Source organism: Macrotis lagotis, chromosome 8, assembly GCF_037893015.1.
Source record: "Macrotis lagotis isolate mMagLag1 chromosome 8, bilby.v1.9.chrom.fasta, whole genome shotgun sequence".
NCBI lineage: Eukaryota > Metazoa > Chordata > Mammalia > Peramelemorphia > Peramelidae > Macrotis > Macrotis lagotis.
Window position 1 is genome coordinate 155786638 of NC_133665.1, and position 15008 is coordinate 155801645.

Here is a 15008-nt window from a genome sequence, read left to right on the forward strand (position 1 = left end):
TCCAATTCTCCATTTAAAAATACCACTAAATTCAATATTATTTTTAATGTTAACTTTGTAATTATTCATTTGCCTTCACAAATTCTTGCATTAGCCTCTTCTAGACTATTAATGGCAGATATACTATGAGTTCTTTCATTTTTAAGGCATAGGATCTATGTAAAGTCTGAGGCCCACTGCCTAACTTTACTAATAAAAACACTGAGCTTTGCACATTATTTGTGTGTGTGTGTGTGTGTGTGTGTGTGTGTGTGTATATGACATTCTCAATTAAGGAAATTCTATTATTATATCTTATTGACAGAGGGAAGCTTAGGTCAAGTGGTTATTCTGGAGTCATAGGTATCTAAGGCAGAATCTAAACACAGGTTTTAAGCCATTGGCTTCAAGCACTTTACCCACTGAGCTTTCATGTGTTTCATGGAGTGAAAGTTAATTTTATTTCACTGTGTAACCAAAATAAGCTTATAGAGCTTAAGCTCACATTATGAGAGACAGACTTTAAGATTGTGATCAATTATTTGTTCTCTATCAAGGTTAGACTGCAACTTGGAATTTGAAATAATGAGCCTGGAAAACATGAGTGACAGGGTCTATCTGAAAGATGGAATAGGAAAAGGATTTAGACTAATTCTGTTGGGACGTTGAGGACACATTTAGAATGGAACAGATGCAATTTGACTTAACATAAGGGGTAAAAAAAATGCTGATATTTGAAAATGTCCCAAAGTGGAAAAAATTGCTTCAATACATTTCCAATCCTTGCTCATGTCTTCTGGATTGATCCATCAGTGGGTGGGGATAGTGTTTTTAGGAATGAATTTGGATTCGGAGGTCTTGAGATCCTTTAATTCTGAAAATTCAACCAAAGGTAGGGCCTAAACTCTCCTTAACTTTCCTCACTGCTGCTTTGTATGATAGCAGAATTTGCGGATCAAGATTTGAGATTCTGTTTCTCTATCTGCAATCCAAAGATGAGAATACTAATTCCACAACCTCCTTCTCAGAGAAATAGTCAGAATTAATGAGTCAATGTTTAAAAAGAGCACTTTTGTTCTTCCCACAAACTTCATATCATTTCAAAGTATGGTAATTTGACTAAATGGATTAATCCCACCCTTTGGAACCCTAGTACTTGGTTGAAATGAGTCTTGGACAGTGATACTCTAAAGGAATAAAGGAAGACTTTGGTTCCTAAAATGGAATTTAAGTGCTGTTAAGACAGAAGAACATTTGCTGTGCTACAGTCAGCATAGCCCAGGGAACAAATAATATTTTAAAATACATTTTAAACTTTCATATGGGAGAATTTATTTTTGCTACTTTCTAAGCCCTTAAATTGGAGAATAATAGAGATAAACATTTTATATGGAATAAAATTCTCATTTCATTTTGAAATTATGAACTCATATCGATACATGCTAAAGAACAACAAAGTTCATAAACATTTAAAATATTTCCATATATGCACATATATATATATATACATACATGTAAACATTTACATAGATACATTCTACCTACATGTGTTTAATGGAGTGACCAAGAACATTATAGAACTCTATGATGGTGAATTTTCTTCAGAGCTGTCAGAAAACTTTCTAGAATTCATTAGTCCTTAAGTTTGTATAGAAAAGGAGTCCCATCATATTCACAGACATGAAAGATTGTTACTAAAAAAAGAGAATTTCATATCTAATAGACACTAGGGTAATGGGTGTCTAGTCAATGGGAGTTCAATTTTTAGAAGACTGAACTATATGGAAGAAACTGGGTATTCTGCTTCTAGAAAGATATTATGATATATTGGAAGTCTCAACCCATTTTAGAGGAAACATCTATATTCTAACTACTTATGAAGAAGAAGCCAATCAACAGAACTTATAATGTGTTCAAAAGGCACTTAGTACCTCTTCATTTTTTGACTACTTTTTACACTAACTTTTCTTTTCTATGCAATTTAGAAAAAAAAGGCAGTCTTCTCATAAAGATATGCCTTAGATCTACCAACTCAATTCTCTGCCATATGGTCTGTGACTACAAAGCTCCACTGCGACTTCTGTCTCTGTTATGTCAGATCTGCCTAATTAAAGAATTACATCTTGCAGATGGAATATTGCATGTTGAGACCTTAGGAGTTTTGAAAGGTTGAAAGATTATGCCACCAGAGGTGGCTTAGTCCAGACTAGAGTTTGTAGTGCATCATCACTGCAAATTCTTTAGGACTGTATATTCAAAGTGTAACATTTTTCTACTGGCTTAGAAATGTCCAATCAATCCCAAATATTTAATCCCTTTTTTTCTTGTAGGTTGACCCTTATTTAGAATCTATTTAGCTCTGAGCATATCCTTCTATTCTGTGGTGACTATGGAGTTATAGTAGGAATCCACTTGGGAGAAATTTCACATTTTTTTTTTATAGTATAGAGATCTAAAGGAAATTTAACTAGATTTTAAAGAGAATCTTCATTGGTTCAGACTCCAAAGTTTATATGTGGTCTGGGTACAAAAGCACTTTTATGACATTTCATAAAGATGTTACTTAGGAGGGACTTATCACTAAGTCAAACAGAGGAGTTTTTACTCAGAAAAGTAGGATTTTCCCTAGGTGTGGAAGAAATGATCCTCAGGTTTTTAATTCCAGTGAAAAGTACTTAGCACCTGGGTCAACACTTAATGAATACATTTTTGCTTTATTTTCCTTTCTCTTAAGTTTTGAGATAGAGATTGTTTTCTTTCAGTGATGGGAAAATAGTTTTTCTTATGCTTTTAATGTTATTGAGGATTTAATTTACTCTGTGAGTATGAGAGAAGAGCTGAAAATGGAAGACCTTAGTGGATGAATGAGAAGAAAACATACTCCAGATCCCCCACAACCTAGACATCATGGAAAATCAACTATCTTTTTCCGAGGCTAAGGGGTAGAATTGCCAGTTTGCCTGAGGTCCGATTATTGTGTGAACATTCCAAAACGTTTGGGAAACCAACCAACTTCTCTTTTTTAATAAACAGGTTGACGATTTTCCTAGTTTTATTTTTTGTATTGTCTTTGGGTAATAACCTTGGGAAGGTCACTTCGAAGGTTAAGATAATTGGTAGTGAACTACTAAGTAAGTGATCTTGAATAAAATTGTAAAATATTATTTCAGTTCATATCAATATAATTTTCATATTTAAAGATAATTATAATTTTACTTATAAATATGTATCAGTATTTTGTTGTGTGATATTGATTGATCTGAGATGTTTGCTATATGGTCTTGGAAAAAAGTGATGGAAAAATGTTTATGCATCTATTATGTATTGGAAATATGAATAACTTATTATCCATGGTTCTTCACTTTCCATCATGCTTCATAACAAACCAATTGCCAAGTTTCTTTTTTTTCTGTCTCAGAGGTATTTTTAATCTGTCTTTGCTCTCTAATGACGCATTTGTAATTTTTGTTCAAGCCCTCATCACTTTGCCTACATTATTTCAATAGCTGCATAATTAAGCTACCTTCCTCCACTTTCTTCCCTGTCAGATCCACATAGCTTCAAATTCTTGCCTGCTATTTGATATCTTTTACAATTTGGCTCTGATATATCTTCCCCAATTTATTTTATTCCACTTAATCCTGGAAAAACTATGCTAGTTTTGTTTTTCCAAATAGGACGTTTCATTTTCCCACCATGATTTTTGTACAGGTTGATTCACAAGTCTGGAATTCTCTCTTTGTCATCTGCATTTTACAGAATTCTTAGTTTCCTTCACAGCACAGATTAATTCTCCATCAAACTACCTTGTATCTACACTATATATTTTGTAGATATTATTCTGTGTACATTGTATTTTCACCTAGCCAAAATATAAGATTCTTGATGTTAGGAACTATTTGTATACTCCAGAATAAAATATAGTTTCTGTCACTTAGACAATGGATCAATCAACCAAGACATATTTCTTAAGTCCTGCAATGTGCCAAAAAATCATAGATACAAAGATAAAAATCAAACATTCTCTTACCTCATGCTGCTTAATCTGATACTAAGAAAGACAACATGTATACATTTAAAGAAATTTATCACAAATATGTATAAACATTTATCATATATTTATATAAAATATAAAATAGATTTTTGTTGTTACCCCATTGACAAAGATACTTGTGTGATTTGCAATTTTCTTTTGCACCTCATTTACAGATGAGGAAACTCAGGGAAACAGGGTTCAGAAAATTTCCCAGATTTACACAATTAATAAGTATCTGATGTCAAATTTGAATTCAGGAAATTGTCTTCCTGAGTCAAGCCTGTTGCTCTATCCACTGCTCTACCCAGCTGTACCAGCGAGAATGTATTGGAATCCTCAGTGACACTACTAGAATCCTCGATAAGCAAACGAGTTTCCAGTGTCTAAAAAGAGACTTAGAGAAACAAAAATTAATAAAGCAAAAAAGAAATTATTGTATTTACCTCCCATTTGATAAACATTTCTTTGGGTTGAGAAGCTTCAACTCTTATGTTTTCTGGATTCTTGTCTGGAGCTAGAAAAGCACATACACTAAAATTATCCTTTCATTCATCATCTGATAGTTTACATAAAAAATAACCAGTATCACCTTCAAATTAATCCTAATTTATTAAAAGAAATCTTTTTATAAAAATGGAAATTACATGTATTATTTCTAATCATTTTGTCTCATTTTAAACATGTTTTTCCTGTGATTTTTCATGTTCTTTTGCTAAACAGAACAAAATGTTTCAAATATAGTACCTATTTGATTTCTTGAAAAGTAAACAAATCAAAGAAAACCTTGAAAAACCTGGTAGAACAAATTAGTACAATTAAATACATACTTGCATTTATGGATAGAAATATATGAAAAGCAAGTAATTTTTTTCTGCATTCATTAACATTTTTGAGAAGTTATTTCTTCAGATTGCTAAAGGGGCTCATGACACCCTCACACACAAAAGTTAAAAATCCTTTCTCTAAAATGGTGCTCAATGTTATTAATAAAAACAATGACAGGGTGATTATTTTTTTAATAACAGTTGACTCAGTACAATAAATCATCTTTGGGGAAACTATGGAACAATCAGGAATGAGTAGGTAATTCAAAAAGAAAGCCAGGCAGAAAATACAGAATGATTCCTTTCAAATGACAGTCTTTTATATAAAAATGAAAATGTGCTAACAGTAGAGGTAGGTAACAAGTTTGGTGTAAAATAAATTACAGAGATGATTGATTCTTATTTTTATTACAGCTTTTTCACAAGCAAACAGATTCTTGCACTGGTTTTAGTCCATGAACAAATTACAAGATCATACTAGGGAAAACTACATTAAGAATAAATGCCCTAAGGAGGGGTCTTAATCTTAGAACTTCCATATTTGAAGTTCAAAAAAGACTAAATAAATGTCCTGAGGGGTTGACCAGAGATTATGAGATTATACAAAATGCACATCAAACACATTCAAACCAATTATTTTAGGTGGAGGGAAAAATCCAAAGACACTGAAAGATTCATATTAGAAAATTTACTTTTTGAGGAAAAGAAACATTTTGAAAAATAATTCAACCTTAATTTAAAATTTAATTTTATACCTAAATGAATCGAAAACCGATTCAAACACATCTCTTTCTTTTATCCTGGGAAATGTGCATTTTTTTCATAATTTCTGACCCATTGACAAAAACATCATTGTATCATCTAATGAGAATTGTATATGCTAGCATAAGAATTGTTGAATATTCTAAACATTTTCAACTAACAAGGACTTCTAAAGAATTTAAAGTGAATGATATAGTCACATATGTTTCCCTTCACCTGATGGAGAAAAGGGGAAATATGGATAGAGGTAGTTAAAATAATTGGTTAAAATCCTTAGCCTAATGCCAATTTTTATCTGATTTAATCTAGATTGGCATCTTTGAAGATGTCATGGTTTCCTTCTCTTGACTTGGCATACTTATGAAGGTTCCCAAACCCTTATACACTCCTGATTTAACAGCATACCAACTTTAACAACTAAGGGCCATTTAAAATCAACTTAGAGTATGGGTAGCAGTTCTTCTGTTATGATAGCTCTAGGGAATAGAAAAAAATATTAAAATATGGATGACAGAATAGAAGAAAAGTATGTCTCTTTGTATCTTTGTGTTTGTGTACTAGCAAGTGATTCTCCACTATTGGTAAGCTCCAATGTTATAATAAATCTGTTTCAATGAAATTTGCAGAGATGGTGAGTGGGATTGCTTTTCAGAGAGGTTCTAATGAGCTTCTTCTTACATTAATAGGATAAAGCTAAGTTAAAATATAAATAGAGTGAAATTATTTATTTACCTGCAGGTGGAGTTTCATGATAGTCAGAAGGCTCACTTGGTAGGCTCCTTCCCACAGCATTTACACCTATCACTCGGAACTGGTATTTTACGTACGGTGCCAATGATAACAGGGCTGTCGTTTCATTCCCTTGGATTTTAGTCAATTCCACCCACTTTCCTGGCTCATCTTTATCACCTTCAAACTCTATAATGAACTCTAGGAGAAAAGACATGGGCAAAGAATTAGAAACACATACTTATGCACAATTAATTATACTATTTCCTTCATGACTCATGCATCAGAGCAAAAATTGTCCATCAGTTAAGTTACATAATATTGCAAAGAGAAACTTTACATTTAAATTTTTTGTATTATGAGATATAATGAAAAATTAGGATTATTGGAGTGGTTTCTACCAGTTATGGCACTGTTGTGGCTATCTCCAGCTTCCCAAGTCAACCGCACACTTCTGTTCTGCCTTTCAGAGAGAAAGAGATTTTCTGGTGCATCAGGAACATCTGGATAATAATTTAAAGAAAAGAAAATATATTATCACAAATTAATAGTTTTTTGTATGTGGGGAGAGATATTCTTGTGTTTGAAGAAATAATGATTCAGATTTTTAGAAAATGAAAAATAATTATAAATTTAAAAAACAAAACTTGTTCTCTTCTTCCTATGGATAGGTTGGCAAGTTTCAATTATAATTAATAAATATGTTAACTATGTATATATATATATATATATATATATATATATATATATATATATATATATTAGAGAGAGATAGAGAGAGAGAAACATATTTAGAGCAGATACAGAGAGACAGAGACAGAAAATGGACTGATAGAGATACAGAGGGACAGACAAAGAGAGAGGGAGAGATAATCACCGAAAGACAAATTCAGAGTCAAATCAGAGAGACGGTAAGACAGAGACAGAGACAATGGCAGACAGACAGATTCAGAGTCAGCAACAAATCCAGAGACAAAGAGACAGAGAAACAGAGAAAGACATACACACAGAGACAGTGAGATAGTGACAGAAAAGAAACTTTCTCATCTCTAAGGCACTTTATTTTATCGGAGGAGACAATCTGTACCTGGATAAGTCTAGTTAAGGGTAGCATTATACCTGTGATTTCCTTCATATAAAAAACACCTGAATGAATAAACTCAATTAACAATCAATAAACATTTATTAAGAACATTTTATACAACAAACACTATGTTAAACCAAACTTTCACTATCAATGCATTGGCATCAATTTACAGGCTTAAAGAGTTACCTAGAGAACTTTGCTCAGGGTCAGCCTATAAAAATATATATCAGAGACAGGAATTGAACACTGGTCTTGATGATTCTGAGGTCACATTAGTATATTGTGTTCTGAAACCTTTCACTACCTCAGTGTTTCATTGCCATGCTATTTGATTTTTATGGACCTTCTTTTCACTAAAATAGTTTAGTTCCTCTGATTTATTAGAAAGTCTTCAAGATTTTTTTTTCTGGAACCCTTACCCTGCAGTCACTCTATTGATTAGCCTCTCTTTATTTAATATATAAAGATGATATAGTTTGTCAAGCATTCTATATAAATTTATATATGGATATATGCCTATACATATGCCTGTTTTGCCTCAGTCAAACCTCACATTAACCTTAGAAGGTAAGTACTCTTTTTTTTTTCTCAATGTACAAATGAGGAAGCTGAGTCTAAAAGCAGTTAAATAACTTTTTTAAGATCACACATCCAGTGAGTGTTTGAAGCAGGATTTGAACAAAATCTTTCTGTTTCCAAGTTCAGCACTTTATCCGTTTAATTACCTATAGATATTCATTATACATATATGAGAAGGGAAAAAATGTCCAGCAGATCCTTTGGAATATCTGACACAAATTGCTTTCAGAAATTAAAGGAATAAATAAATACACAAATGCATATATAATAAATACTATCATAAAGCACTATAATTACTCATTTATATTTATATATACACTGTAATTTCTCAAAATGTGACCAATAACAAGACAACTTTAGAGTCTGTCTGTTGTCTTAGGAACAAAAAGGAAATTATCCCTTTTTTCATATTTTAGTATTCTTTAGAAATTCTTGATTTGGATTCACATTTAGATAAATTTAGAATTCAGTGAGACCTCTGTGGAGATTTCATTTAAACTTTCAATATAGAGAAAAGCAAACTCAAGATCAGAAAAAATGTCCTAGCTCACATAGGTTGTATGTAGTAGTGCTCAAATTCAGGAATTCATCCCATGAATCCAGATTGTCTTTCCATTGTCCCACATAGTCTCCAGTTCTCTTATGCAAAGAGAATAGAAAGAAACTAAGATGGATGTACTTGCAGAAAAGAATTGAAAGGAGAGCAGCCTCAGAATATATCTCCCATTTGCCATGAATTATCTTATTTTTTAATAGAGAAAAATGATAAAGCATATTTTGTTATTTTTTAATTTTTTCTTATAAAAATCCAATGAATCAATGTAGCCATATCATACAATAGCCATATAAAATTGATATCTTGATAATTTTATTGTGTAGTTATTTAAGAGATGTATATATATATATATATATATATATATACTATTCATTTATAGATGCCTATGTTCTAGAAAATATTTAGAAGTAATATCTTCATATTCAGAGCCTGATAATTTGGATATTTTTAATGAAAAAAATAAATAAGAAAAGAAATTGTTTGATTAATGTAAGTGGGGGACAGCTGTGAATATATGGATCTCTTTCTTTGTATACTTGGCAGGAATTAAGTGGAGAAAAATAAATTACATAGGTCTTGCTCATAAATTTGAGTCAGGAAATAACATAGGACTTAAAAGGACAAACAATTTTCAACAATACACCTTAGAGGTTGTCTAGTTAGTTCAATTAATCATTTTATAGGTAAGAAAATTGAGGTCCAAGTTAGTTAAATAATCAAAGTCCTTTGTTCCATGCAATCTCCAAAAAGGATAAAATTGAACACACAAGTGTAAAAAAGGTTAATCATTTGCTAACTCCATAAAATAAAATTAAAAATATAAAAACTATAAAGTTTAAAAATACAAGAAACCAGTATTTTAAATCTATTTGTTAATAAAACAATTTAATCAGGAATGAAAGAGATAAATAACAATACATTTTCTCTTTTGATGAACAATCAATGAAAAACTTACCAAGGATGGTCACTTGGGTTGTAGTAATTGTTCTATCAAGTTCTGTACTAGCAAGGCATGAGTACAAACCTTCATCTTCTAAAGTGACATTCAATATAGTCAGCTTGTCTCCATCAATAATTATCCGGCTAAAAAGAAAATAAATTAAAAAATTATGGAAGATAAAAGGAAAACGAATATGCATGAAATCATGTTCAGAAAATTATAACATTTGGGTCTAGATATTGGCTAACTTCATAATTTTTTTTAAAAACACTGTAAATAAAGTTTAGAAAAAAACAGTAAGTGAGGATTTTAGATCTAACTGTTTAGAAAAGATTTTAATCAGGAATGAAGAGGTAAATAACAATATATTATTCTCTCTCCTGAATCAGTTGTAACTTTAGGAGAAAGAATAATGTAGAAAAAGAAAGTGAATAAAAGATAGATTCAAGGAATAATAGATAATTCAGTTCCATTAAAGCATAATCTGTGCAAGAGAGCCTGAGATATTAGCTAGAAAGGTAGATTGAAATCCTATTGAGAATGGCTTTGAATGTGGATCATGTATTTTATTCAGCTGGTCATGGGGTGCAGGCTTTGGAAAGAGAAGTGATGACATAATTTTGGGAGTCCTGTGAAGAAAATCGGATTGAAAAAGAGACAAATGTGAGATGGAGAGACCATGCTCCCATTGCATTAATTCAAGCCATAAGCAATGGGAGCTAAAGTTGGGATATTTTTGTAAAAATGGAAATTATGAGGTAGATACAATAAAAACATTAGGAAGAGTTTCATTCGGATTTGGTAATTCCTTGGACATCTGAGGAGAGGAAACAAAAATACAGGATGAAACCAAAGATTTAAGACATTACTGGAAAAATGATTATATAAATTACTAATGGAGAAATTACAGAGAGGGATATATTTGAGTGGGGATAATAACTATAATTCATTTAATTTGTTATTAATGGAACAGCTAGTTGAAAAATTCTTGTAGCAATTGGAAATAAGAACACTAATAATGGAAGAATAAAGATGTCAGTTTTGTTTTTGTCATTATTGCTAATTTTTGAAGAGGACCCATGGCATTCCCGGAATCGTTGGCAGTACAAGGTCATCAGCTTCACTATCTTTTCAGGGTCATGGAATTTCAGTGTCCAGACAAAAATCAGGATGATTGATGATGGTCTGGGATGCAGTGGACAACTTTGCTTTCTTAGCTGTCTAACCAGTCTCTAAGAACTCCTTATTGTCTGTTTAGATTGCCTTCATGATCTTTGGAACTAATTGCTCTTGTCTATCTATTCTGATAGAGAAAGTCTTCACATATTCATTGCACACATCTCTGTAACTGATTGAAGGGCTTTGGTTTATCCCATCTGCTGAGACAGTTTTACTGGGATGTGACCATTTCACATGCTACAGTTTCTTGGACCCACAGAGGAAAATGATTAGGAAGTGTCTACGTTGCACAGCATAGCAATTAAATAGAAAGAATTGGAGGAGACTGAGAAAAGAGAGAAAAATACAGAATCTTGAATGAGCATCACAGATGCAGGTAGCAAAATGAAGAAAACAAATCAAATAAAGAAATAAAGAAAACTAATATTATAATAAGGAGAAAAAGAATCAAGGTGGATGCAGTAGTAAAGAAGAATTAATATTTTAGCAATTTTTAAGAAGGACTTGGAATAGGCTGTTTGATTTGACAATGAGATGTCTGTTATTAACCTTGAATAAATTAGTTTCAGTAATGAGTTTAGGAAAATAAAGATTAAAGGTGAGAGGAATAAATGGATAGTAAAGAAGCAGTGGCAGTGGAAATCTACTGTTTTTTCCCCTATAAACTTGCCAGTAAAAGAAGGAAATGAAGTAAGATGATGATTTAAGTGATGCTGCTGTTTTAATCTTAAAGATTTTAGCCCTTTGGAGGAAAAGTGGGTAAGGAAGAAAAAGATAGAGTATATGGAGATGAGAAAGAGATGATCAATTAATGGGACAATATTCACTGTTAGACAGGAAGGGTTTGGCTCTTGGGCACAATTAAAGATGGTTTTAGCCTGGCAAAAATCCTCATTTTCTGAAACTAGAGGAAAAGAAGATAATACAGTAAAATTTTTGAGATGGAGTAGATGGAGAATTACAATAATACCTGATATTTGTGGACAGTGACTGGAATATATCTGTTATTTAATTAGTAATGATAACTCATTTGAGATAACTACATCTTTCAATTCAGATCATCATCTTTTCTGGAACTTATAGCCTTTAGAGTTCTCCTCAGATCGTCAAGAGATATGCCCAAGTCCATATAGTCTTCAAAAGTCAGTGGTAGGACTAGAATTCGGGCCTTGATGGTTCCTAGGTCAGTTCTATTCACTAGCATGATTTTCTTCTCTAGTTTACATTTATACAAAACTTCAAGGTTTGCAAAGTGTAGCAATCACTGATTTATCTCCATTTTGAAAATGTGGAAACTGACACTGAAAGAGGTTGAAAAACTTGCCCAGGGTAATAGCCAGTAGCCGAGGCAGGATTAAAACTCAATCACTCAGATGCCAACTTCAGTGCGCTATGAACTCTACCAACTAGTTATCTCATGTAGAGAAGTTTGAAGAGATGTAGAATTAGAAGATGGGCTTGATTTTGAACATGTTGCATTCGAGGCGGATTTTAATTATTTGGACAGTCTATTTCCAGCTAAGACTCTTAATATATTTTTAGCATATGTGATTCCTTTCATTTTTTATATCCATATCACAATATCTGGTATATTATGATGATAGTTTCAAAGCACTATATACTGTAAGAAAAAAAGCAAAAGCTTAAAAGTATAATTCCTTTAGCAAAATGTTGGCAGGATTTATAATCCTTTCTAATTAAAATATGTAAAAGCATCAAATAAATGCTATGTACTGCTCTTCTTCATATATAAATGTCAACTAAAAAGTATTACATTTTATTCTTTCTTAGGATTCCTTCATTTAGGAATAATCAACTTCAATCTAAATATACTGTAATATAAATGAGATAGGCTTAAATAATATAGACATTTTCCTTGTGAATGTATATACATACCATACACACACACACACACACAAACACACACACACACACACACACACACACACACACACACACACACACAAAGTTATCTCTCTCTTCCGTAGATTGAAAGATAGCTAGCTAGCTAGATAGATATAAATATATAAATATTTTAGCATTTGAGAAAACTTAACCTGACTAGGTGATACAGTGGATAGAGTTCCAGGCTTGGTGTCAGGAACTTCTTAGAGATGTAAGGAGGCTAAATTTTACCTCAAAAACTTACTACCTATGTGAGCATGGGTAACTCACTTTACCCTGTTTGCCTCAGTTTCCTCATTTGTAAAATGAACTGGAGAAGGAATGACAAACCAGTTAAGTATCTTTGCCAAGAAAACCTCAAATAAGGTCAGATAATAATAGTCAGAAACAATTGAAACAATAAGGTTTTGAAGGATAAATTATTTGTCTAAATATCAACAAGATAATGATGATGATAATATTAAGATGAAAATAATAATGGAAGAAAGAAAGAACAAGAAGGAGGAGGAAGAAGAGAATTTCTAGTCCTTATATATCTGGTTAAATGTTTCAACATAAGTTGTTATACTAACTCATTTTATATTCAAAATAATCCTGTGCAGAACAAGTTATCTTCATTTTATAGATGAGAAAAATTGTGCTAATAGAAGTCATGTAAGATAATTTGCCCAGGGTAACACTAGTAAGTATCTGAGGGAAGATTTGAATTCAAGTGTTCCGAAATCTGAGAATAATACATTGCCCACTGTGCCACCTAGCTGCATCTAAAAAATTCAGAAGTATGCTTTGAATGCTAGGGCTCAAAATATTTCTTCAAAATATTAAAACAAGGGGGCAGCTAGGTGGCACAGTGGATAAAGCACTGACTCTGGAGTCAGAAGGACCTGAGTTCAAATTTGACTTCAGACATTTAATAATTAACCTAGCTGTGTGACCTTGGGCAAGTCACTTAGCACCACTACCTTAATAAATAAATAAAAAAGAAAGAAAAGGGGAAAAATACAAAATATTAAAACAAAAAGTCAAACTTTGCTTTCCATATATTCTCTTGAATTTCTGAAACATGAATGCTCCACAAATAATGATGATGATGATGATGATGATGATGATAGTAATCATTTTTTTCATGCCATATTTTCCAGACAAACAGACAGATGGAAAATCATTAACAATGACAGAGCAAATTCCTGGAGATAGCCAACAATAGAAAAGAAGCTGAGCTATCTCTGAATCTTCAAATGGAAAATGTTGGGATTTAATAAATATTTTATAGACATTCTTATCTATCCCATAGTCCTTGGAAAGTGATAAGTGGCCTTTTACATGCCCTTGTCTCTTGATAAATGTTAAGATACCTAAGTTATGATTACTTATAAAACTCAGTGTGAAGATTCTTTTATCGTTAATATGATAGGTCAATCTAACTCTTTTCTAATCCAAAATTCTGCAGCAAAACCAAGAGAAAATATATTTTAGTAGGGAAAAATAAACTGAATAGTGCTTCCTTTTCTGCAAATCTTTTGAAAGACAGAAAGGAGACATTGCAAGTATATTTTTTAACTTTTTCAGTAATGCTATTATAACTTTCAACTCTTCCCCCCCAAAAAAATTTGAAAGCTTCTTACCTTCTGGGTAAATTAGCATCTAATAAAGGATGTAGCCCTGTTGATTACCTGATATCTTCAGTCCCATTAGGTTCAAGTGCTTCCCTGTCTTTCATCCAAGATAACTTCAAACTGTGCTTCAAGTGAGAATCACACTCTGTTTGACAGTGCAAAACCAACGAAAGTGATTTGATGATACGAGGATTTGGTGGAGAAATGGTAAGGTTTGTAGCATCTGTTAAAATACACAGAGAAATGGATTAAAATTTAATTCAGTTTTAATGACACTCTTGTTATTAACCTTAGTCAAGTGACTATGGAAAGTGCTTATAGTATATTTGCAACTGAACTTTATTGACTTCATTTATCATTGTTATTAATTTTCTTAGATGAACTGGAGAGTAATGGAAAAAAAGTCTTTGAGTCAGGAATACCTGTGTTGAAGTTTCTGTATGATACACACACTGACAGTTGTGAAACTGATCAAGTCATTTAATCATTTAATTGCAAAATTGTGCTAATTTGGATTGCATAATTGGAATGTTTTCCTTAATTGGTATAATATACATTTTATACACACTCACACACACACACACACACAAACATATATATTCCAATGAAACCAGAGGCACAGTCTTACTAAAAATAAAACTGTAAGACTTCCCATTCAAGAATGGACAACGAGGAGGTATTAAAACAATTGGCAACAAACCAAAATGAAATTAAAATTTTAGTTAATCAATGATTTTCCTTTTACAACTTTACAACAAAATTAGAAATCTAATTTTCCACTGAATTTGCAAATGTGTACTCCTGATAGCCTAATGA

At 32.0% G+C, this 15008-nt stretch overlaps 1 protein-coding gene across 11 annotated transcripts in view; it reads right to left on the reverse strand.

Annotated features, from left to right (window-relative positions):
* CHL1 (cell adhesion molecule L1 like) overlaps positions 1–15008 on the reverse strand; it is a 266500-nt gene that overhangs the window by 32863 nt on the left and 218629 nt on the right. For all 11 annotated transcript variants that reach the window (XM_074198702.1, XM_074198705.1, XM_074198697.1 and 8 more), the window contains 5 exons: positions 14250–14415; positions 9508–9635; positions 6732–6833; positions 6334–6531; positions 4459–4529 (listed from right to left, as the gene is read on the reverse strand). In XM_074198702.1, coding sequence (XP_074054803.1) covers positions 4459–4529; positions 6334–6531; positions 6732–6833; positions 9508–9635; positions 14250–14415 — 665 coding nt within the window. The remainder of the gene's footprint in view (positions 1–4458; positions 4530–6333; positions 6532–6731; positions 6834–9507; positions 9636–14249; positions 14416–15008) is intronic.